This window comes from Lactuca virosa, chromosome 7 (assembly GCF_052849685.1).
Source record: "Lactuca virosa cultivar CGN04683 chromosome 7, Lactuca_virosa_CGN04683_v6, whole genome shotgun sequence".
Classification (NCBI taxonomy): domain Eukaryota; kingdom Viridiplantae; phylum Streptophyta; class Magnoliopsida; order Asterales; family Asteraceae; genus Lactuca; species Lactuca virosa.
The window spans coordinates 20,618,151-20,642,813 of NC_136432.1; the positions used below are offsets into that span (position 1 = coordinate 20,618,151).

Consider the following 24,663-nt stretch of genomic DNA (forward strand, 5'->3'; position numbering starts at 1 on the left):
TGTCTAAAAAAGAATGATATATTCATTATAACCACAACACAAACTGGTCCCTTGATTGTGTCATGGAGGAGTTCAAAGTATTACCTATAATCAACAAAGAGATTCTTATGAATTCTGAACTTTTTGCATTAAGATTCTTGATTTAACGTCTTAATCTTATTAATCTTTTGAAAGGGTTAAATACACTAAATAACATTTTTTCATTGGTTTGTTTATCATAGCATCCTACTTCCATTCTTCATACTACTACATCACACTTTAACCCAAATATAGCAGTGTCAACTAAATGGCAGTATTCATTGCTAAAGTTATGTAGATTTTTTAAAGTATAATGGTCTAATAAGACAAAAAAAGTCTAGAAATTATAATGCTATGATAGAGTAAACTTAAAAAAGATTTTTTGAGTCACTAGCAAACCAGATTGCAGCTATCAGAATTTCTCTTCCATTTCGACTTAATGGGAAGAATAAAGAAACCATTAACCGATTAAATGTAAACTTAAGCAACAACATCTCCTGATTAGCCAATTATCTTCTTTCGATTCTAAATTCAAGATATATTTACTTTGAAAAAGCACATTAAACACCCCTTTCTACGATCAAATTTGACAGGCATTTGTCGTCTGAAGTAATTTGGGTAATTAGAAATCCAATTAGTTTAGTAATTTCATCAAGTAGAATTAGATTAATTATCCTTTTTTCCCAATAAACTGATTTGGGAATAAAAAATCATGAACTTGAACTACTTCATATGTTTAAATACCTACACATCATACGAAAAAGTAATTACCTTTGATGGCCAAACGAGGATTAGAGTCCAACAATCTGAGAAGCTCAAGCAAAGCAGCCCCATTAGAATACATCTTGAATAATTTCCAGCAATTTTACAAATGAATATTCATCTTTCACATTCTTCATCAATTCATCTGGAAATAGAGTGACCGGCCGGTTTGATTATAGAGGGAAGATCGACTCTTGTGAAATTGGAATCAAGGGTGGTGTTGACAGCGACGACAGTGGAAGAGACACGGTGGCGCTCGGAGGTCGGGTCGTCGAGAACATCTAGGTAACCGTTGTGGTTTAGCCAAAATCTCACAAAGGAAGCTGACTCCACAAAAGTGAAATTAATTTTATTCCCTCACGTGAGGGCCACATTCCTCTCAAGTACCAAAGATGTCCAGAACCCTTCACATGAACCACCCATAATAAACTCTCAATACAAGAACCAAAAGTGAGATTTTAGCCAAACCACAAGGACCAAAATTGTATTTTACTCTAAAAAATTATATGATTCTAAAAGTATGCTAAGAAGCTGTTAAAGGTGAATTGGAAATTTATCCCTTGTCCATATATTTAACAAGTTGTCAAATTACAAGAATTAAAAATACAAAATTTCATTATTAATGCCCTAGTCACCTATTAGACCAAATTGAGTTAATTTAAAGATCATGTAAAAATAAAAACTAAAAACCCACAATCCAAATTGCAAATTCTATGATAATTAATAAATGGTGTTACTATACGTATTCCTTACTTTTATAAAATGTCAAATTATAGGAGGACACACTATTCCACTATTCCACTCACAAAGAAGGATGTATACAAAATAATTCGAGGGTAACTATAAAATTATCCTAAATAAAAAAACCATTACCGGTGAATCTTTGTTTTATCTCTCAGTGAAATAAGAAAGTGTAAAAATCATTGATGTAAATACATAATTTTGAACTAAAATTATATATTATAAAGAGTAAATCTAAAGTCTACACCAACCAAATTCATAAAATTCCAAACAAACAAATTCAATTTCAAATAATAAAACATAAATTTTGAACAAGGCTGGACAAAGTAAAAATGTTCATGGTTTTAACTTTTAAGAAAGCAATTGGCGAACTTGAAAATCAAAATCTTGGCAGAATTGAGAAAATTAATTTCAAATTAAGCTAAGTTGGTTTCAGTGGGCTAACAACACAAACACAATTTCAAATAATAAATCAAATTTTGCTTCAAATAATAAATCTTAAATTCAAGACATTTAAGAAAATCAATTACCTGATGTAAAGTTTAAAATTTAGAAATTTAAGATGAGTGTTTGGTTTAAAAGCTTCTACCTATTTTTGTCAAATATTTATATACAAATAAAAACTCTACATTTCCGCTACCAGCTACAAACTACTGTATCCATTGATATTTATATCTGCAACAAGTTGGAACATAACCCTTTCATCTTGTAAAATAACAACTAACAGAAACCAAAAGGCATATTGTAACCGTAAACAATAATAAATATATGCGTAACAATAATAAATATTCGCGTATTATGTATTTGACCTTGAATAATAAAATGAGTTACATCAGCCTTCCTGCTGTCAAGATATTCACAAATTTGTCTTACATTGGCCCCTAGTATTCGTGATTGTGACACCAGTTTGTCATATATCAAATGGCTACATCAAATTTTACCATGCAGAGTTGTACTATGTGCTTCTTTTGATGTACTCCACATATAACTTTCAAACTTCGTGTATTGGTATTGGTGTTCATATTCCTTAATTTCCCCTAAATGATAAAACCAATGTTACCCCATACAAATTTAAAATTTTACACACAAATATTAAGGGTTAATCAGTACAATTAACTGCAATGAATGTGAACAAATAACTGTTCTTTTAGCTGTATCATAAAAAGAGTCGTTGAGATATGCAAATTGAAAAAAGAATGGTCTCCACTATCTAATCTAGTTCTTTAGTAACATAAGGTCCTTGTTTGCAAAATGTATCAAAGAACATTTCAAAGTGTTTTGTGAAATGTTATATTTATATTCAACGTTTTTTCCATTGTGATTGCTTATTGATTTATTGATTTTTTGAAAAAAAAAACAATGAATAAAAAAAAGGTTTGTCAAGCTCAAAAGTATTTTTCAAAGGAAAATCTGCAAAAATGTCTCTAAAGTTTGGTTCTAATAAGGCAAAAGCCAAACCTGATTTTTATTTATTTATTTATTTTTGCAGTAACCAAAAAAACCGCTAAATACTTAATGCCGGTTTTCTAGGCAAATTGTAAACAAACAATCAATGATGACTTTTTCGTTAACGAAAATGACTTTGGAGGGTAACAAACTATCGGTTTTGTTCATATTTTGTCACTTTTTTTTCCTTATATTCTATTTACCATTGAACTTGTTTTGATGTTCACAAAACCATTGCAGCTTGCTATTGAAGGTTTCTAGTGACTATCAGCTCCGGCGGCTCTCCGGTCATCTTCTCCGGCGAGCCTCCGGCAAACATGAGTTTTCCGGCTATTTCAAACCCACAAAAACCATTAAAACCTTGAAATGAGTTCGATTTTTCAGATCTACAAATTTTTCTTATTCTCTATTTTCAGAATCTACAAAATTTTATTTTCTCTATTTTCCAGCCCCCTTTCTTCCGTTGATGAACCTTCATCAGCTTCAAATTTTGATTTCCATGGCAACTTCGAGTTCAAGTTCATCAAAAATAATTCAGAAATCTTTCAGCTTCGAGTTCAAGTTCATCCGAAATCGTTCAACTTCGATTTCCATGGCAGCTTCAATTTTTTTATACTCTAAGGTTCGATTTGAGGTTGCATTCCATGAATACAATCCAAGGGTTTCTTGAATCGTTCCATGAATAAGAACACGGACCTGATTTTCAATTTCTATGGCAGCTTCGAGTTTAAGTTCTAGGGTTTTATTCCCAAGAACAAGAACGAACTAAGAACACATACATTTCCATATTTTCGATTTGGAATCCCACTGATTTCTTGTATGTTATTCATGTACCAAGGGTTTCTGGAATATTCATACATTCATAGTATTCATATTTTTGCAGATTCAGATTTTTACAAGGATTTCAATTTTCTTGTATATATGTTTTTCAAATTCACATTCATAGTGTTCAGATGTGAAAAACAAGTTTAAGTCACTCATAGTGTTCATCACTTCGCCAGAAAAATCATACATTCGTCGGAAAACTCTTACATTCGTCGAAAAATTCATATTTTTGCCGAAAAACTCATATATTGGCCGGAAAATTCAACTTGACCGGCTAAACCTACAATAGCCGATCATAACAGTCTTTATGAACATAAAAAACAAGTTTAATGGTAAATAGAGTACAAAAGAAAAAATGACCAAATGTGAACAAAACTGATAGTTGGTTACTCTCCAAAGTCATTTCCCCTTTCCTTTAAATGTGGTTAAAGTTTGAAGATTTTTCTAAAGATTTTTCTTATATATACTAAATTAATTTGAAAAAAAAAACTCATATTTATTTATTAAAAAAGTGGAAACTCCCTCCCAAGTCTTATCTTTTACACCCAATATTTTAAAATTCAACAATAAAGTTATCATGTGTCTAGGTGTGAGCATGCGGACCGAACTGGACCAGACCGGTTTGACAGAAATTGGTGGACTTTGGACCGAACCTATTGAGGCAGGTCCATGTTTTTTGGTTCTTGTACCTGTTGGACCAATATAACTTTAGATGCATATGGTACAACTCGTTGAAGCCCTACCGAAAATTAGTTTATCTATTACGACTGTAAGGGTAAGTATTTGGACCGGAACCGGACAAAACCAGTCCAGCTCTTAGACCGGACTCGTTAAGGCTCACCAGGTCCAAGTCCAAGTCAAGTTCCCAGTTCGGTTCAATCCAGTGGTCCAAATGTTCACCCCTAAATGTGACATAAAAACGCGCTCCATACGACAAATCAACAAATTCCTTTTAAATTATATAGGATATCGATGATATCTTTAAGATTGTAGTTATCATATAATTTAAGAGGACTTTATTGATTTGTCGTATGAAACGTGTTTTTAGGCCACATACTACCTTCATTATTGAATATTCAGGTTTTGGGTGTAAAAAAGAAATGACTTAGGTGTAAAAAATGACAATGGAGAGAGTTTTAACTTTTTTAGAAGTGACCAAATTAGGTTCTAGTTGTTCTACAATACATAACTTAAATGTCAATATGGTTAAATAGTTACAAATAACATTATAAGAAGAAATGACTTACGTGTAAATAATTATAATGAAGAGAGTTTTAACTTTTCTAGAAGTGACCAAATGAAGTTCAAGTTGTTCTACAACACATAACTTAAATGTCAACATGGTTAAATAGTTGCAAATAAGATTATAAGAGGTACAATAGTTATAAAAATACATGCTAAAATGATATATAATTATGATTTTAGTTATGATATTTATGAAAAGAATCACTAGAAAAACCCACAAATGATATATAAATTATAATTATTGTGTTTTTAATAAATAAAAATGAGTTTTTTTAGTGTAAGAGATGTAGATGATATATTTATTTTGAGTTTTTTAATAAATAAATATGAATTTATTTAAAAAAAAATTTTAATTTATTATATATAAAAAGAAAAATTTTCAGAAAAATCATTAAACTTTAACTATATTAACGAAAAAGTTATTCATGATTGTTTATTTACAATTTGACATTGAAAATTGGTGTTTACATGTTTTTTTGGACTTAATTGTTAAAACAAAAAATTAGGAATGATTTTTTGGTTAATACAACAAAACTCTAGAGATTTTTTATTTTATTTATTTATTTGTTATTATTATTATTTAATTTTTTTTTGCAGATTTTCCTTTTTCAAAATAAGTTTTTCATTAGCTTCAAAAATTATATTTTAAAAAGTATGTGAAACGTTTTTACGAAACTCCTTTTAATTTTTTTAATTATAATAAATTTTAAGCCATACATTTTTTTAACATATTGATTTATTAATTTTTGATACCACAAAAACTAATAAAAAAATATATATTTTTTGCCACCACCATAAGGGTGGAAGGTATCCATCAACACACTTATCATATCTTATTATCTTCTTCTTGTCTTTTAGACCGGAATGTGTGGGTGGGAAACTCCCTTTATTTTTTGTGGGTCACATTATATTTTTCCTTACTTTTTTTTCTCTCATTTAAACCCAAGGAATTGGTGAGAATCTTTCCTCGCTACTTTTTTTTTTAAATAAAACTAATTGATTTTTATGATTTATAATTTTTAAATTAATAACAACCAAAAAATTTAATTAAAAAGAAAATGCATTTCATTAATTAAAATAAAAATTACAATAAACCTATGATTTAAAAAAGTAGAAAATTAAAAATAAAAAAATAATAAATAAATAAATAAAACACAAACAAAAAATCAAACAAACCAACAACAACCTATGGAAAATATTTTTTCATAATTTTTTCCATCTTCTTCATCATGAGCTCGAGAGCCGGTCCCGAGATATGGTCGTTGTTTTCTATCAAGAACTTCATATCCTCCATTTCTTGTCTCTTCGCGCGCTCCTTCTTCCTTACTTCTTTTTCTTTGTCGAACGCCAAACGTTCAGAGAAATTAAGATTATATCGATCAAACGATGCTGTTATTTTCCGCATTTCGTCAATGTCCATGCTGAAATCCGATGCACCTGAAGAAGTCCATTTTCCCTTCCTCTTTGCTTTGTCCCTACCCATCGGTCGGACAATTTCTTCTAGCTCGATTTCGTCCTCCTGATTTAAATCTAGACCGACCCGAGCATCGGAGGAAGTTGTGTAACCACTAGAGTCCGTTTTCGTTCGCTTTGATTGTTGTACTCCAAAAATAAAATCTTGCTCGTATTTTTTCCACATAGGACATCTAACCAATAATTTTCAACAATCGTGCCACTTGAATGGTTTTCCGACTTTCTCAAGGTAAAATTGCAAAGCTTCTTTAAGTATTTATTCGTTGCCTTGACCGCTTTTTCGTTGGGTTTTTAGGTTGTTGTACAACCCATTTATTTTTGAAACCCCCTTTGCTATTTCTCAAAACTTCGAATTCAGTCGATATTTCGTACGGTAGTCGTCATCTTTTTCTAGCTCCTCCCGAAACCGTTCTAAAAATGCGAAACCAAAAATGCTCTCCCGGTTGTGCATTTCCCTTCTTCGAATCCTCAGAAATGTCAACCCAAGCTTTTACCAAAACTAGCTCTTCTTATGGAAGCCATGCTGTCGGCTTTTGTCTTCCCGGTTGTGCGACACCCTTCCGCGCTTGTTCTTTTCCTTTACGTCGTTGTGGGGGTGGTGTGGGTTGAGTTTCGGGAACCGTCTCTTATTCTTTCGAGTCATCCAACTCATCGACAAGTTGGAATTGTTGTTGGGTTTGGGTTTAAGTTTGGGTTTGGGTTTGGGGTTGACGTTGATTTGGCGAATGCTGATCGGGAAAAATAACAAAGTTTGAAAACATTTGCGGAGTAACATTTGGAACTTGGACCGGTTAACATTGTCTAACATTTTGGTATTGAAATTGTAGTGGAGATTGAATGAGAGCGTCGAGTTGAGGACGATAACTCCTTGTGATGATGAATCGATAGCAAAAATGTTTCGAGTAGGGGTGCTTAAACTCGAAACATGAGTTTTTTCCTTCTATCGGAGGTTGGGGTTTGATTATCGGGATTCATTTTTTTAGTTTGAAGAAAATAGAGGTTGTAGAGGGTTTGTTTGAAAGTTTGATTGAAGGTAAATTAGTTTGAGTATTTATAGATGTTGTAGAGGGTAAAAAAAAAAAAAAAAAAGAACATTTAGAGGCATATAGTCGTTGGTAAACATATATATATATATATATATATATATATATATATATATATATATATATATATTACCGTTTTTTTAACGGTTACTTCAAAAAAAAAAAACATTTCCACCAATCAGCGAAGGAGGGAGAACGCGGCAACCGAACCCCTCACCCTTCCCCGCACCACCCTTTCCCGCACCGACGGTGCGATGTTCCACCGTGCAGGAAGAGTCCCGCGGTCTTCCCCGCTCATCATTTTGTCTGGCCTTACATGTTCTATTTTTCCATCCCACCACATATGAATACCAGTCTTTCTTATCCCTTCCGACCCGTTTAATTTTTTAATTATAAAATAAATAAAAACTAATTAAAAACATACAAAACCAATTTAGAAAATAATATAAACATACAAAAATAATTCATGAACTAATTAAAAAATATTAACACATTTTCGTATAAGTTTATTTTTTCATAGTGTACAACCAAGCAATGTTTGGGCTAAAAATGGTTGAGCGGCTACAGTTCTTACCCAACGTTTTCTTAACCCGCTCCTTAGTGGAACAGTCGCCTTGGAGGTACTCCCGATACCTAATCTAATTTTTCAGCCCATATCATCTATCATAAATCAATAAATATTTTTGCCAAAAACAATTTTGGAATTCAAAAAACAATTCCAAACACAATTAGAATTAATATTTTTGTGTCATGTGGTGGTATTTCTTCTTACTCAAGTTGTCAACCCGAAGTAGAAAATTAAGCATTGTTTTCAAGGTAACAAAGATTGGGATTAGAGTTTCCAATTAAGTAGTTTATTTCTTTTATAACTGTAACACCCCGAGATTTTTGCAGGTATTTCTGAACCCTATTCTATCTTTACTTTGTCGATTGTAGCCCTTGGGATTGGGAATGGATAGCCAAGACAAGTTTAAGGGCTAAGTTTGCAAATTTGGGCCATAAAGAGAGTACGTTGCGCGTACATAAGAGTACGCTAGACGTATTAAGGTCCGCCTTAGTACGCTGGGCGTACTGATGTCTGGGTGAAACCCTAATATTTAGGGTTTGGGGCCTATATAAGGAACATAATGTGCACTAACACCCTTTTACCTCAGCCTCCACAGATCAAACTCGTCTCTCTCAAACCCTAGCCTCCCCTTTATGTGTTAAGCTCATTTTGGTGTTCTTGAAGGCCTTAAGAGGAAACCATTACATCAAAGAGTTGAAGGAAGAGACCAAGCTTGTAGATCTGAAGTTAGTTTGTGCTAAAGAAGCTTCTAAAGGTATAAAGTTCCAAACTTTATGCTTATATGCTTAGATTTCATCATTTTACTTTATTAGAAGCATTTCTTGTCCCAAAAGCCATAAAGTGGTGTATTTTGTGTTGTGGACGTAAAGAGCTGTCCTTCCAGGCTCTTGAAAGGACTTTAAGTAATAAAAATGAGGTCCCATAGGCTGTAGGTGTCCCATGCAAGAGAAATAAGGTCTTAATGGATTAAGACCAAGCATTTGGGACTTTATGGACGTCCAAAGTGATAAAGTTCGTGACTTTATGGACCCTGGACATGTTAGGCCTCTGGATCTGAGATTAGGACTTAAGTGCTTAAGCCATTAAGCACTTAATAAAGTTTTGTCAAAATATGGAGTACGCACAACGTACTGGGTCAACCACCCCGATGGTGGTCAACATCTAGTCGTGTACGCCCAGCCTACCAGAGGAGTACCCCCCCGCGTACGTCCTCTATTGGGCCTTTGATATTTGGGCTTTAGGTATTGGGATGTTTATGGAGTAAAGGGACTTGGGTCTTTGCTGGACTTAGTGAGTAAGGTGTTTTGGGCCAGTTAGTGGTAGTGGATCATGGGTTTAGGCCCAATAAGGAGTTTGGGCCCAATTTAGTAAATTGGGCCAATAGTAGACTTATATATATGTGGACTTCCAAGTTGAGGGATTGGAGTGGGACTTTGGTCAACAAAAGGAAATGGACTTAATAAGTTATGAGAACACTTAGTCAAGGGAGTAAGGATGGGTATTAACTTAGTAATTATTTTATGTGACAGTTTGGGATTCCCGGTGAGACAGCAGTCAGAGAAGTACAATATTTCAACACTACTTGCGAGGTGAGTTATCTCACTATACTAAGGGGTCTAAGGCACCAAGGCCGACCCATTGGATATGTTATCCTAGCAGTGTTAGAAGTTGAGTATGAGTTAGTGTTGCATGCTAGTGGTTATCCAGTTAGGTAGATTTGTAGGACTGCCTGTGTTGTTATATGATTATCTGCATGCTTAGTAGTTGTGCTATATGTTGATATGTTATGTGGGATGGGTTGAGGATGTACTGCTTCGTGCGGTAACCAACAAGCCCTAGGAGCATTCCAGATACAAGCTGTGGGCCCGGTAGGCAATCCAGACTCGTACTGTGGGCTCGATGGCAATCCAGATGTGAGTTGTGGGCTCGGTAGGCAATCCAGACTCACACTGTGGGCCCAGGGGTATTCCAGTCTGTAAAGCTGTGGACCCAGTACATGCTGTTATTTGTATATGTATTATGTGCAGTGTATCGGTATTTTGGGGAACTCACTAAGCATCAGGCTTACAGTTTCAGTTTATTGTTTCAGGTACATCAGGGGATCGCGGCAAGGCGAAGACGTGATCGTACAACTCCTCATATTTATGTTTATGTTTCTAGGATACTCTGATATTATACCTTTTGAAAACAAGTTTTGTAATAACTAATGGTTTTTGGATTGTTTGAAAAGTTTTAAATTGGGCATGATTTTTATGTGTGTTACAATAACTAAGCTATTTATTTTTATATTTAAACTTGTTAAATTTAAAAATATTTTTGTTTGGGTAAAACATAGAGGAGGCAGTGAAAAATAGATTGGAGTTTATGGAATACAACCCCTCTTCTTTGTAATTGAAAAAAATGTAAAAATCACCTTTACTCACTACTAGTAAAACAGCCTTTTACGACGCGCAATGCGTGTCGTAAAACGCTCAGACGACGCGCAAATGCGTGTCGACGAAGGCCCTGTCATAACGAGAGACGACACGCTTTTGCACGTCGTCTATAGACATGAATCTCGTCACAATATGAAGGCATACATAAAATACATAAATATACGAATTTCGAGTCCTGACTAAGCACTAAGAGGAAACTTGAGGTCTGAAATGTACATGCTTTACATCATATCGAACAAGATCATGCCGGTCGGATGGGCTGTTCAGCATGTTCTGAATAAGTAAACGCAATATAATTAGGAATTATCCAAGCAATATACAACAGATCTAAGAAAGCGTAAAGTACTCTAATAAGAGAAGGAAGATCACATTGTACTTCACATTCTCTATTACACCACATCTATACCATGAAAGATCAAAGCAAAAAGAAAACGTAAAGTGCTCTAATAAGAGAAGGAAGAAGATACAAAACAAGATAAGAACAAGTGTGGTGTGGACTTACAAGTAAGGCTGTAGAGGGGTGAATAAGAGGCTGAGATCGATCCCGAGCGATGACAGAAGTTCAGCTACCCAGGAAGATGCTAAGACCGGAGAAGAACTCTTTTATGAAGTTCAGCATCACGAGCGATTACCGACTTCATCCCGACTGGTTATGATAAACCCTAAACCCCAGAGTAGATGGTGCAAGTGCCAAGGAGGGGCTACCGACTTCAAATGAGATGGCGCGGGTGTTTAAGCCCTTTAGGGTTTATGTTTTCCTGTGTGTACCAAAGATTTTGCAAGAAAGGCGAGGCGAGTGACCGAAATCCTCAACCTCTGTGCACACAGCAGGTTCATCCGACTCCAGTGTATTAGCGACTGATTGTTATTACGATTTAAGTGAGATATGCGAAGCAATGGGAGATCTTTATGAAATCGCAGGTTGGGTTTTAGGTTAGAGAGAGATAAAGGAAGACGAAGACCCTAGGCTTCTTTCTTGATAATTGGAAGCAGAGGGGGTTTTAGTTTTTGGAGATTTCATTTCCCGCTTAAAACGCGTGTTTCATTAAAAAAATATAAAGCGACACACTTACATGACGCACATTTTATGATGGACGTTCTCCGTATTTTTTTTTTTCTGACACTAATTTCAGGGCACGCACAAATGTGTGTCCTCTATCCTTCAAATTTTAGAAAAGATGACATTATTTTTAGGGCGCACACTTTTGCGTATCATAAATCATTGCGTGTAATTGTTTGCACATCATTAAATGGTTGTTTTCTAGTAGTGACTAGCTTCTTGCTGGGTAGGTGAATGTTATGAATAAAATACTCTTTTGTCGGTTCAAAAAAAAAACCAAGATCATTAATTAATTTTTTTTTAATTAAATAATTATTTATTTTAATTAATATATAATATTTTTTTTTATAAATATATTATTTATTTAATGTTTAATATATTCACGTATAATAATAGATATAAATATAAATATTAGTGATTCCTCATTAAATTCACAGCGAGTCCAAGCAGGGCGGAACTTCGACATATGATTTGGAGGGGGGGGGGGGGGCGGGAGGGAGGGGAACATATAATATTTATAAAAATCGGTGAGCAGGGGGGCCACCGCCAAAATTTTATATTTTTTGGTCTAATATATATAAAATAAAAGTATATAGGGCTATTTGTAACAAAAAAGTCAGGGGACAGCCCTTCATCCTAATAAAGCTCAGCCCATGAGTCCAAGGTTAGGGAAGATGAGTATTTAAGACCCACCTAATTTCTTAAATTTATTTACACTTTATATTAAAAAAAAGTTTATGAGTTTTTTGATTTTTTATAAGTTAGTGTTGGAAAAAAATGAAGAAAAATGAGAGATAATTATAAACATCATATATTTGGTCGTAGAAAGAACCCTACATAAAAAATGAGTAAATTACAGTTTTGGTTCCTGTGGTTTGGTCAAATTCGCATATTTAGTCCAACATTTGAAATTTTGACAAGATCCATCCCTGTGGTTTAAAGAAATTGCACTGGACATCCTTAATCCACTTAGAAAGACCATTTTACCCTTACTTTTATATATTTCTTTTTCTTATATATATATATATATATATATATATATATATATATATATATATATATATATATATATATAATTGTTTAATTTTTCTTTATATTTTGTCGCTTACATTTTATTTTTTAATTTATATTTTTTTAAATTTTATTCGAATATATTTTTAATGTTTTTTATTATTTGTTCGTTTATATTTTTTTAACGTTTTATTTGAATAATTTTTCTAGGTTTTTTTTTGATGTTTTGCTCGAATATATCTTTTAATGTCTTTTTGATATTTTGTTTTTTTATATATTTGTAAAGCATTTTATAAATATTTTTTGTATAAAAAATATAAAAAGGTTAGTTAAATGAGAATATGATTAACACATATTAGGTATATAATTATTTATTTTAATAGGGTTATTATATAGACTAACCGAAATTCAAAACGAGTGTTAATGATTTCGAATTCAATATTTTTAGTTTTATAATTTTTTTTTGCATTTCGTTCGGAATGGAAACTGGTAATCAGAATTCATATAACTCAAACACATATGTCCATGTTTTCGAGTTCATTTTTTTTTTTTTTAAATTTTGTTCGTTTTCGAGTTATATGGTTTTCCATTTAGCCTTTATATAAACTGAAACATTTTTTCATATTTCAGTTAGCCTATCTATTAATCTTATTAAAAATATAATTTTATACCTAATCTAAGTTAATAATATTCACATTTAACAAACTTTTTTTTATATATTTTTTACAAAAAGTATAAACAAACAAAAAATAAAAAAAAAATAAAATGTATTTAAACAACACGACAAAAAACTTTTTTTCGTGTTGTTTGAATACATTTTAATTTTTTGACGTGTTATTTGTTTATACTTTTTGTAAAAAAATGTAATAAAAAGTTCGTTAAATGTGTTTGAGTTATCTGAATTCTGATTAGCATTTTCCATTCGGAACGAAATGTAAAACAAAAATTATAAAACTAAAAGTTTGAATTCGAAGCCATTGATACTCGTTTTGGATTTCGGTTAGCCCATACAATAACCCTATTAAAATAAATAATTTATCTAATATGTGTTAATCATATTCTCATTTAATTAACTTTTTTATGTTTTTTAAACAAAAAATATTTATAAAAAGCTTTACAAATGTATAAAAAAACAAAAGATCAAAAAAACATTAAAATATATATTTGAGTAAAACATTAAAAATATATATATATTCAAATAAATCGTCAAAAAAATATAAACGAACAAAATATAAAAAACATTAAAAATATGTTCGAATAAAATTTTTAAAAAATATATAAATTATAAAAAATATAAATAAATAAACTAAAATGTAAGCGGCAAAATATAAAACAATTAAACAATTATATATATATATATATATATATATATATATATATATATATATATATATATATATAAAAGGAAAATAAATATATAAAAATAAGGGTAAAATGGTCTTTTAAAGTGAATTAAGGATGTCCAGTGCAATTTCTTTAAACAACACTGATGCATCTTGTCAAATTTTCAAAAGTTGGACTGAATGTGCGAATTCGACCAAACCACATGGACTAAAACTGAATTTACTCTTAAAAAATTGAAGATGAAATTTTCCATTAGATGCTATCTTTTTCACATTTCCATTCCATTAAACTTGTTGAGACCTCGTTTAAATAGACTTTGCTCCAAGTTTAAGTTACATTTACTCAAATTTTTTAAGAAGTGTAATGTTTGTGTTCGGTCCTCTAACTACCGGTTTTTATACATGCTGAACATATTATTTTTCGGTTGAATTCAGTTATCTCTTTATCCGATTAAGTCCGGTTAAAAAAAATAATTTTTTCTATTATAGATTCGCTACTAAAACAATATTGTTTTCTATTATATATATTCGCTACTACACCATATTGGGCGTGTTCGGCACGGAGCGTTTGAGAGTTTCTAGTTTCTAGCGTTTGACAAAACGCTATGTTTTAAACAGAAAACTTTGTTTGACACTACAAGCTTCTAGCATTTAGTTTAAAGAAAATGCTCCAAGTCCAAATGTTACTTCATATAACGTTTAACAAAACGCTACAAGCTACAAACTACCCACTAACAGTTAGTTTTGCCGAACACACCCATTATATGTTATAATAGTATAATCCACCAACTAACAATAGTGTGGATGGTCGAAGAAAAAAAAAACTTAAATAGAAGGTAAATAATATGGAATAACTTTTTGGTTATAAATGCATTATGCCGTAGGCTTTTTATGTATTTAACCTGAACAAAAGTACAACTACAATCATCAATTTAATTATATGGGAATTATTGTTAGTAAAATTTTTATCAAAATTATTTTTTATAAACTACAAAGTTTTTATAGGATTTAAAATATATTAGATCAAATAACAATATAAGGCCGTCCGGGTGCACACCATCCCGGTGGCTCGTAGTCGTGGTTTGGAGAACGGAGGACCACAACCAGTGCCTCTCTTTCTCTCTCTCCAAGCCTTCTTCTTCTCCTTCTCTCTCCGTTTGTGGTCGTCTTCGGTACACAGACACCGGTTCATGGTTCGTGATGGTCCTCGTGGTTCCGTTGTTCGTCCTTTGTATAGCGGATGGTCTAATAGGGTTAAATAATTGTTTGTATGTGAAGTGTAGGCATTTTAACATAAATGTGTCGTAGGGGCGTTATTAAGTAGGTACGTTACTGAGTCGAATCAACGCATGAGATAATCGAAATCGATGCGGATCAAGTCGAATCGACCTACTGGAGTACATTATCAAGCCAAGCTTGAGTATTGGAATACTCGGTTTGCGAAACTCGTGAGCTTAACAAAGAATTGCTATATTTATACTTTTACCCTTTATTTTACTTAAATTTATATATTATAGAACCGAATCGAGTCGAAGTCAGGAGCTTAATTACATTTCTATTGTAATTTAATGTAGTATTATTTTTTAATAGCTAATCGATTCTCGAGCCGAACTCGAAAATCTAGATTACTTTTTCGAATACAAGCTTGAAATTAAAGGTTATAGTTTTTTTTAGTAGAGTTGGTTTCCAATTCTTAATATAAGGTGTTGGAAAGAAGCCCATCTTTGGCATCAAAATTCAAAACCATGCCGGCTTAACCCCGTTTGGACACATTTATCCTTGACACAATGTCAAAAAGAAGAAGGTCGATCAAATTTAATCCCCAGCCTGTTTCCTTCTCAATCACAACATCGCTTTCATAACCCACATAAATCCTATCAAACCAACACTTTGTTATACACGTCCTAATTAACCCGATCGACGTCATCATCCCTTCCCACTCTATAAATCTCCCCACCCTTCCTTCTCTTTCAAAGTTTTGATACTCTAACAAACTTTTCCCATGAAAAGCCCCCACGTCTCCCCCGAACCCCCTAAATTTTTACCTGACGACCTCTCAAATGCGTCACAAAACTCCTCTTCTCGTTCCTCCAAGTTCACTTGGCCCGGAAAAGTCCCTCATTTCATGAAACAAAAAAAGGCTTCAACTTTAACACGAGAAAGCCTCCAAGTCTTGGCCGCTGTAGAAGACAAAAAGTATTACAGCAGCCCTTATTACAAAGGGCTGCTAAATACTGAAAAGGTCTCTGGTACAAGTACAAGTCCCGAAGCAGAGACTAGTATTGCAACTGCTACGGGTGTAACACATGAGATCCAGAACTGGAACTTGTCTAGCCCTTATTATAAAGGGCTATTGTACACGGAAAAAGTTCCGGGTACAAGTATAAATCCAGAAGCAGAGAATATGGCTTCTGGTGGATCAACACATGACCTTCAGAGCTTGGACCCTTCAAGCCCTTATTACAGAGGGCTCCTGTACCGGGCTACCAGCCCGGATCGGGAGAGTCAAACGAGTTCGAGAACGAGTTTTTCGGTTAGGATGTCGGAATGGAGTGCATCTTGTTTTTCTTTTAAGACAAAAGATGAGAAAGATCCGACAATGATAAAGGTTTACTCTACCGAAAATTCAAATGAGGAGTCCTTGAGGGAGAGAGTATCAGAGCCATCGTTATCGCCACCAACACCAGCGGCTCTGGTGGTGCCACCATCATCGCCACCGTTGCCACCGCCGGCCGCCAAAAAGATGGTTGTGAATGCAAAAGATACGAGTGAGTTGAAGGAGGAGAAGAAGTATTTATGGGCGGATAGATACCGGCCGGTAGCTCTTAAGGATTTTATTTGCAATAAGGATAAAGCCATTGAGTTGCAACATACGGTAATTAAGATCACGTTGTTAGACGAATATGAATTAAGAAGAATGGCAAATTTGTATCAATAATTTTGATTTGATTGTGTAGATAAATGAAGATGAGTGTCGCCACTTTATATTTGAAGGACAAGCGGGTGTTGGGAAAAGGACAATGATTTGGGCTTTGCTTCGTGAAGCATATGGACCCGATAAAGTGCAGGTATCCTACCTGACACCACTTGAATCCGTCGCTAATCTCAACTGCTTATTTTCTACATTAATCAAACAAGATAGCCAAATCAGTATATGAATAGAATCGTTTATGGGAAAGTTATAGAAGATCACAAAAGTTAGAAATATTATAAACGAAAGTTATAGGAGATCACAAAAGTTAGAAATATTAGCGATGGATTTATTCTGTCGCTAAAAATGGACTAATAGTAAGAATGTTTATATATAAGTACTTACCATTTACCAATAACTTGGTTTCTGCAGGCACGAGATGAATGCAAAACGTTTAACTTGAAGGTATACTCTCAACTCTGAAATATGCCATAACTATTCATGCAAATATTCATCTTCTTAAATATCGACTACTAGAAGAAGAAGAGAGGTGAGTGTAGAGCGTTCAAATGCTACCATGTTATTCAAATATATAGATAAAAATTAGGTATGTCGAACAAAGTAACAAGTGGAAAGTTACTAGTTATTTCAAGATAAAAAACAAAAGGAAATTATTATATATGACGATTATAACAAGTGAAAATATAGGGATTTATTAACTTTATTATAGAATTCAAAAAGCCAATTTGTTGGCTTCGAAAGTTGCTCGATATTACCTGGGAAAACGAAATTCTGAATCTGAAAGAATATATGGTCTAGTTACAATCTTAAAACATTTTAGAATATTCCTTTAAATAATTTATTATATATCTATTTTTAGCAGTTACTTAAATTCTAATGAGGTCAAACGAACTTGATTGGCTCTAATGCTTCCTTTTCTTTAATCTTTATTATTATCACCAAGGAAACATGCGCGTTATTACACAAATAATATACATACATATATACATGTACCATATACATGTATATCTACTTTTGTTTGTGTGATAAGGTTTGTGTATTTGCAGGGGGAAGAAGTAAGCAGTATTATGGTGAATGTGAAGGAATCATCTCAACATGTAGAAATAAACTTGTCTGAACTAAAAGGATTTGAGAAGCATGTCATCGTTGAACTCATCAAAGAGACAAATAACTTAACCAGCAAAACGGGGCTACGATGCAGCAATGATAACTGTAGAGGTATAAAATAACACATTATTTGGGTAAATCACAGAAAATAGCAACATACTTTATTCTCACTATCAATACATGCATCATACTTTATCTTTTACCCAAAAGTAGGTTGGTATTATAATGTGTAAGTAGTTTGAATGATTGAATTTGCAGCCATCATTCTGCATGAAGCAGACAAGCTATCAACGGATGCATTGCTGTATATAAGATGGGTTATAGAGCGGTATAGAGGATGTCATAAAATCTTCTTTTGTTGTCAAGATGCTTCAAAGCTTCAACCCCTTAAAAACATTTGCAAATTGGTCCAACTCCTTCCACCTTCTAATAAAGAGGTCATTCATTCAATACTTTATATATATGTTTTTAAAATAGATTTTATATATAACATTCATTCCTCTTTGTTTCCAGATTGTTCAAGTCCTGGAGTTCATAGCAAAAAATGAAGAAATAGAATTGCCAAATAAATTAGCTGAAAGAATAGCCGTTAGTTCCAAGAATAACTTGCGACAAGCTATTCGCTCCTTTGAAGCTACCTCACAAAATAAGTTCTGTTTCATTCATTCATTCATCTTATACATATTTTATATGTATTTGTGTGGATCCTTATGTGTTTTATTTTTGTTTTCTGATAATATATCTGCAGTTCACTTTTGGAGGAAGATCAAGTAATCTTGACTGGGTGGGAAGATGATATTGCAAATATTGCCATAAGTATAGTAGAAAAGCAGAGCCCCAAACAGTAAGCTAAGCAACTACATATTAAACACTTTTTTACACAAAATATTGATATTTCTCATCTTTTTAATTTTTATATACAAAAAAAAAAAAAAAAAAGAACATTAGACTCTAATCCAGACATAAGGTTATGCTTATCACACGGGAGTACTTGTTCTGTTCTGTATTGTACTGTTTAACATGTTGAATCGATCATGTTAACAGGCTATATAACATTCGTCGAAAACTTCAAAATCTCATAGATCATAGTGTGCCACCTGAGTTCATCTTTGAAGTAAGAAATGATAAAACCTATAAATATTACACCATTTTTCAACATTTATAAATTATAATACTCTCTCTGTTTTGCAGACTCTAGCAGTTGAACTGAAGAAGAATGTTGAGGAGTCGATGCATAAGCAGATCGAAAAGACATATAAGGAATATAGCGTAAGAACTATAATCTCATTTTTTTTTTAATTGAAATTGAATGGAAACATAGGATAAATAAGTATATAACCATTTTATTGTCGTATTTAGGGAGCTGATAAACATAGACATGCAAATGATGAAAGGAAAAAGCTTATCCATCAATTCATGAGTATCGAAGGTATACCATTGATTGACTTCCTTAGTTATTTACCCACATACTTGATTAATTATAAAAAAAATATAATAATAATAATAATAATAACTAAAACAAATGAAAGTACGTGGTTATTTCTTGCATTTGTGCTTTTCTTCTCTTGTACGTTTTCATTAACATGTAAGTTTGTGTGTTATTTCAGAATTCATAGCAAAATTCATGAGCTGCTACAAAAATCATCTGGCTAAGAAGGCAATAGACATGACTGAAATAAAAGAAGAGACAACATGAATATAAGATCCAACTGCAATAATAAAAAAAAGTAGAACACAACTTACATGTTGTGCTATAACTAATATACAGAATAAAATGGCAACTGAGAATGCCACCTGATCTACTGTTACTTGGTGAGCAAAATCCTTGCATAGCTGCAACTAAATCACCTGTATTTGCCATACAAGAATACATATATATATATATATATATATATATATATATATATATATATATATATATATATATATATATATTCGTATTGTTTTATTATTCAAAAATCAATAAAAGAAGGTTCTCATGTAATGTAAATCTTGTACTATGTTACAAATAAATTATGTGTGTTTGATTGTTGTTTCCAAAATCTTGTTGATTTTGAAGTTAAAATAGTGAAATTGAAGCAATCTGTGGGTATGTTTTTTTTTTCACTGCTAATGTTGTCTAGATAAATGATTGTAAACAAATACTTGGGGAAATGGATGGAATAATTAAATGAGAACAAAATTGTAAAAAAGTAAAAGACTTAATGGGAAAGCCCCCTTACTGTAACTTTTTCTATAACTTACTGGATTAAAGATTAAGTTTTTTTTTTTTTTTGTTTATGAAAGTGTTGAATGGATAAATGATGTTTGTTTGTCTGAAGTAAGTGCTATATAAACAAGGACCATTTCTTTTTTCTAGACCAGATGAACACTTTGAAAATGAGAAAATAACAATTTTACCCTTCTGTGTACAAGTGATGCTGAATTATATTTTGACTATTTATTTGAGAATCGTTATAAACTGTAATTGCTAAAAAAAGAAAAGGGAAAAACCTTAATATATTATATAAAGCGAAAATGAAAAATATATCGTTATAAAATAAGGACCTTTTTTCTATTGGATAAAAAAATTGTGATAAAAGTATATCACAATATAGTTAACTTAAATGAATAATCTTACAAAACTGGAGATTTAGTTGTATGGTGTTCTAAAATCTGAAGAATTTTTTATTGAACTGCCAAACGTTGAAGATGATCCAAAAAGACTTCAAAGCTGACATCATCAGTGAAAAGAATATCCCCACCAGGTACTAAAGGAGCATCTGAATGGTATGTAGCTGAAGGATTTAGTTTTGCTAGCAAAAATCGAGCCTGCACATATTCCAATAATGCCCTTTGAAAAAAAAATTAAGTTAATTTGCCCAAGTATTTACAGAGTGAATTTAACCTGGGATCCATGTTGATCACAGATGACGAAACGAGGTACTGGAAATCTTTCATTTACAATAGCCTCAGCATCACTAATAGGAGCTCTTAACAACTGGGCAAATGCCTGCAAACCAGTAACATTTTCCATGATTGAGCTCTCAAAATAGGGTCAAAATTTGGGGAAATCGAAGGAAAAACTAGGGTGAAATTGTTCAAAAAGTTTAAAGGAAAAAAGAAACAGCAGGTACCTCGTGTTCAGGCTCGTTCTGATACCCAGCTTTGCGCCATTGAGCAATCGTAGATCCATGAAATACAACGACAGTAAAATAGGAATCTAAAAGAAGGATTCTGTCAGGAGCGATGGATGCTACGTCTAAGAGAGCTGGTTCTGCTCCGCAATTGAAAGCGTAAGTGATTAACGAAGGTTGAATCATCACAACTGAATTCGCAACATCTTCTCGATTCATAACCATCCTAAAGTACGCGGTCTCATCTGGGCTGTTGTTGAAGACCTAAAACACAATTCGAAGTCATGTCAATCTCCAAAACGATGAACGAACCCAATCACACTAAAAGAAAATAGATTCAAGATTCAAATATACCTGTACAAATTGAGAGCGTCGCAAATTGAAAATAAACTGAGGAATTATCGATAAGCGTGGGGATAAAACGAATGAAGACGGGTTGTCTTTTTGATAGTCTCCAAAGTGAGAACAGAGATGTATCAGTGATTTATCAAGCCACCTTATAGGATCAAATTCTGCCTGCATAACGATCGATAATCACGTATTGATAATCACGTATTATTTCATGATCGTCATTACCTCGGTTTCCATCTTGAAAGAAACTTGGCGCGCCATTACTACCACAGCTGCTTCTTGGTCAAATCCCGCAGTCAAATCCTGTAAATATAAAACCAGTTTCACCATTTTCAGTATAATAGTCAATGTTTGTTCTAAATCTAATCATGACAATGAACAAAACGAGCTTACCTGTATGCTTCCTTGCCCAGTGACCCATCTTCTAGATAGGGTTGTAGCTCTAAGCCTCATTTGTCCATTGCTATTTTGATAACTGGACCAAATTATCTACACCAAGTCAACAGAGTCCAAAATTCCAACCACTAGGCTTGTGTTTGTGTTTGTTACACCTAACAAGACTAGACAAGAAGGGCATTCATGTCTTTTTCATTGACGGAGAGTCCTTGACTTGTTCAACCAGTATAACCTGTTATGTTTTCTCCGGTGTAACAAACAAACAAGAAAAATGAAGCAATAAATCTTACTATGTCAAAAATTGGAAATAAAATTGATTGTTGACTGCTTGACCAGCAACATCTGGGATCTCCTTCTTTGTAATATCAAATATTAAACATAAAGAAGTCGATTTATCAAGTCCACACATCTTCCAAGCAGTAGTACCCCCTTGACCTACTGTGGTATCAGCACATAAAGGTCCTTTCTACACAAACACAAGAACTAGTCAGCAACACGTCTGCCACATCAGCATACTAGTTGAAGGGCAAAGTTGTAATTCTGGTTGAAGTTCATGACATTACTATATTCACCTTTTCAAGTGATGCGCATGGACCAAGAACACCCTGAATTTTTACATCCTTTGAGCAAGTTATCTCAAACATACCACTGCATAGATGTTGAAAGCACATAAAGTAAGAATTGTATCAACATTTAGTTTTAAAAAAAAAATATTAAATGGAAAGAAAAAGCCTTACTTGGAGGATAGACCAAGATCGTTATCTGTAGACTGAAAAACACGAACTAAAGAATCTTTAAAAACCGAATGCCCAAAGCTTTCTGCTAACACAACAAGTCCTCCAGTTCTTTCAACTGCAATTTTAAGCTCAGCTACCCCAACCTAGAAACAATATACTTATATTTTCTTATACAAAATAGCAACATACATTTTTTAACACATAATAGTGATATATAATAAATAAAGTACATTGCCTATATTGGTAGAAAAATGAATCTTTACCTGATCAAGAGCACAAGCAAAGACATCAAGTACATGACCTTGATGCACGAGTTGCTTTGAGAGTCCTTCATATAACTTCACTGCTTTATGATAGAAAGGAGCAGAATCTTTATCTAGATCCTTGTGAGATCGAATAGGTTCAGACAAACTTTTTGAAACTATCTGAAGATTGGAATACAATAAAAATAAGATTTTAGAATCCAACATGTAAAACAAATTAACAAAAATAATGTTAATGAGTATTATGACAAGTAATAGAAAGAAATGAAGGTAAGATGCTATAATAAACAAATCAATGGAAGTAGAAGTAGGTTGCTATTTCTTGCATTTAAAGACTAGAAAACTCACACATCCAGGCCCTTCGGATGATGGCCCACCCAAAAAGGCCATAATTCTAGCACCACAACCAGGAACACATGCTCCCAGTAGATGAGCAGCCACAGTCAATGCAGTTCCAGTGCATCTTGCTGCCCTTTGATCTCCAGGAACTGGCCATGAATCTTTCTGAAGCTCATCCAATACCTGATAACATACATATCAACTTCAAATTTATCAATCAAAGCTCATTTCAAATGTGTAGTAATCAAAATTGGCGACAAATGAACATTAAGAACAGATATATACCGAATTGACAGCAAACTCGCACTCTGAAGCTGGTAATAAGAACCTTGAAACATTATCCTGCAAATGTCCATCTCTAGTTCCAGGACCACTGCCTGTAGCTGGTCTTGCTTTCTTCTGAAAGAAACCCATCTGCTCTAAGACCTGATCTTTACTGATCTCCTTACTTCCATTAAACACATAAACCTTAGGGATTTTCCCAAAAAATCCCAACTCATGAACACAAACATACCTTCCGAAAGTAATCAAACCCACAAGTGAATTACCCGGAATCTGCCCAATCGCCCGTGCAAGCCCCGATCTCAGGAACCCAATTTCCTCCTCGATGATACAAGTATCCACCACAAATAAAAACACCTGAGAGGTAATCGGGGGAGAGGGTTTTTCATTATGGAGTTCGTATTCGATTGTGGTGTACTGAGGGAAGAGTTCGGCTGGGAGATTGTCCTCGGTTATTGATTGGTAGTGGTGGGGGAAGTGGTTGCGGTGGAGGCAGAAGGAGCAGATCCATATTTTGGTGGAGAAATCGACGATTGAAAATGGGTTGAGGATAGATCGGCAATTCCGGCAACGTAGAGGGGAGTAAGGGAGGAGAGGGGTGGTTTTGGGTAATGGTTTCAGCGGTGTGTAGATGGCAGAAATGGGGATGATGCATTGTGCGGCCTCATGTTTTGTACCGGGGAGTACGTTCCATGGCATTCGCACGGCGTCTTGGGTTTCCAAATCCAAAAACTCTGTCATTTTTTATGAATCAATCGATTTGGCATGATCATTCACTGAAAATGTGAGGAATTGGAGTTGGGTTTTCTGATTATGGAATTGCTGATCAGTGAACTAAAGAGGATCCTGTTACAATGGGGGGAAAGACCGGTGAATCAGTTTGGCTAAATCACAATTAGCCCCTTCAGTTTTAAACATTTTCTAAAACAGCCCTATCGCATTAACAACTTTTTAACCATATAAATTTCAGAGAAAAATTGCAAATTTAGCCAAAAATCCTAATTACTTTGTGGAAAATAGCCAAAAAAACCAAAATTGCATTTTTAGCCACCAAAATCGCCCATCTGCGATTTCATCAAGCCATCTGCGAACGTATAAGTGGCTAAAGCACAAACATGCTTTAGCCACTTATACGTTCGCAGATGATTTTTTTTTCGCTGTATATATATG

General features: G+C 33.5%; 2 protein-coding genes across 2 annotated transcripts; one reads left to right on the forward strand and one right to left on the reverse strand.

Annotated features, from left to right (window-relative positions):
- Positions 1–15,972: 15,972 nt before the first annotated feature.
- LOC145126456 (replication factor C subunit 3-like) lies at positions 15,973–19,355 on the forward strand. Its single transcript, XM_079061821.1, has 9 exons — positions 15,973–16,845; positions 16,928–17,038; positions 17,314–17,346; positions 17,949–18,120; positions 18,268–18,446; positions 18,523–18,659; positions 18,758–18,853; positions 19,054–19,123; positions 19,201–19,355. Exons 1-9 carry the CDS (start codon positions 15,973–15,975, stop codon positions 19,306–19,308), a joined length of 1,779 nt encoding a protein of 592 aa, XP_078917947.1. The 3' UTR covers positions 19,309–19,355.
- A 277-nt stretch (positions 19,356–19,632) lies between these two features.
- Positions 19,633–24,310, reverse strand: LOC145125365 (protein transport protein SEC23 C-like). Its single transcript, XM_079060826.1, has 13 exons — positions 23,497–24,310; positions 23,221–23,394; positions 22,873–23,034; positions 22,610–22,752; positions 22,445–22,520; positions 22,163–22,338; positions 21,870–21,951; positions 21,702–21,779; positions 21,480–21,641; positions 21,126–21,389; positions 20,897–21,001; positions 20,630–20,820; positions 19,633–19,857 (listed from the first exon to the last, which is right to left on the reverse strand). The coding sequence occupies exons 1-12, from the start codon at positions 24,232–24,234 to the stop codon at positions 20,677–20,679; spliced, it is 2,304 nt and encodes a 767-aa protein (XP_078916952.1). The 5' UTR covers positions 24,235–24,310; the 3' UTR covers positions 19,633–19,857; positions 20,630–20,676.
- Positions 24,311–24,663: the final 353 nt, after the last annotated feature.

What these genes read in the sequence shown, in the direction of transcription:
- LOC145125365 (XM_079060826.1), bottom strand. Translation starts at nt 24,234, where the DNA reads ATGACAGAGTTTTTGGATTTGGAAACCCAAGACGCCGTGCGAATGCCA. An exon ending in GATCTTGGTCTATCCTCCAA is followed by an intron (nt 22,521 to 22,609) that starts GTAAGGCTTTTT and finishes ACATCTATGCAG; the next exon opens with TGGTATGTTTGAGATAACTT. An exon ending in AGAACGAGCCTGAACACGAG is followed by an intron (nt 21,002 to 21,125) that starts GTACCTGCTGTT and finishes ACTGGTTTGCAG; the next exon opens with GCATTTGCCCAGTTGTTAAG.
- LOC145126456 (XM_079061821.1), top strand. Translation starts at nt 15,973, where the DNA reads ATGAAAAGCCCCCACGTCTCCCCCGAACCCCCTAAATTTTTACCTGAC. An exon ending in GAAGCTACCTCACAAAATAA is followed by an intron (nt 18,660 to 18,757) that starts GTTCTGTTTCAT and finishes ATATATCTGCAG; the next exon opens with TTCACTTTTGGAGGAAGATC. An exon ending in GAAAAGCAGAGCCCCAAACA is followed by an intron (nt 18,854 to 19,053) that starts GTAAGCTAAGCA and finishes TCATGTTAACAG; the next exon opens with GCTATATAACATTCGTCGAA.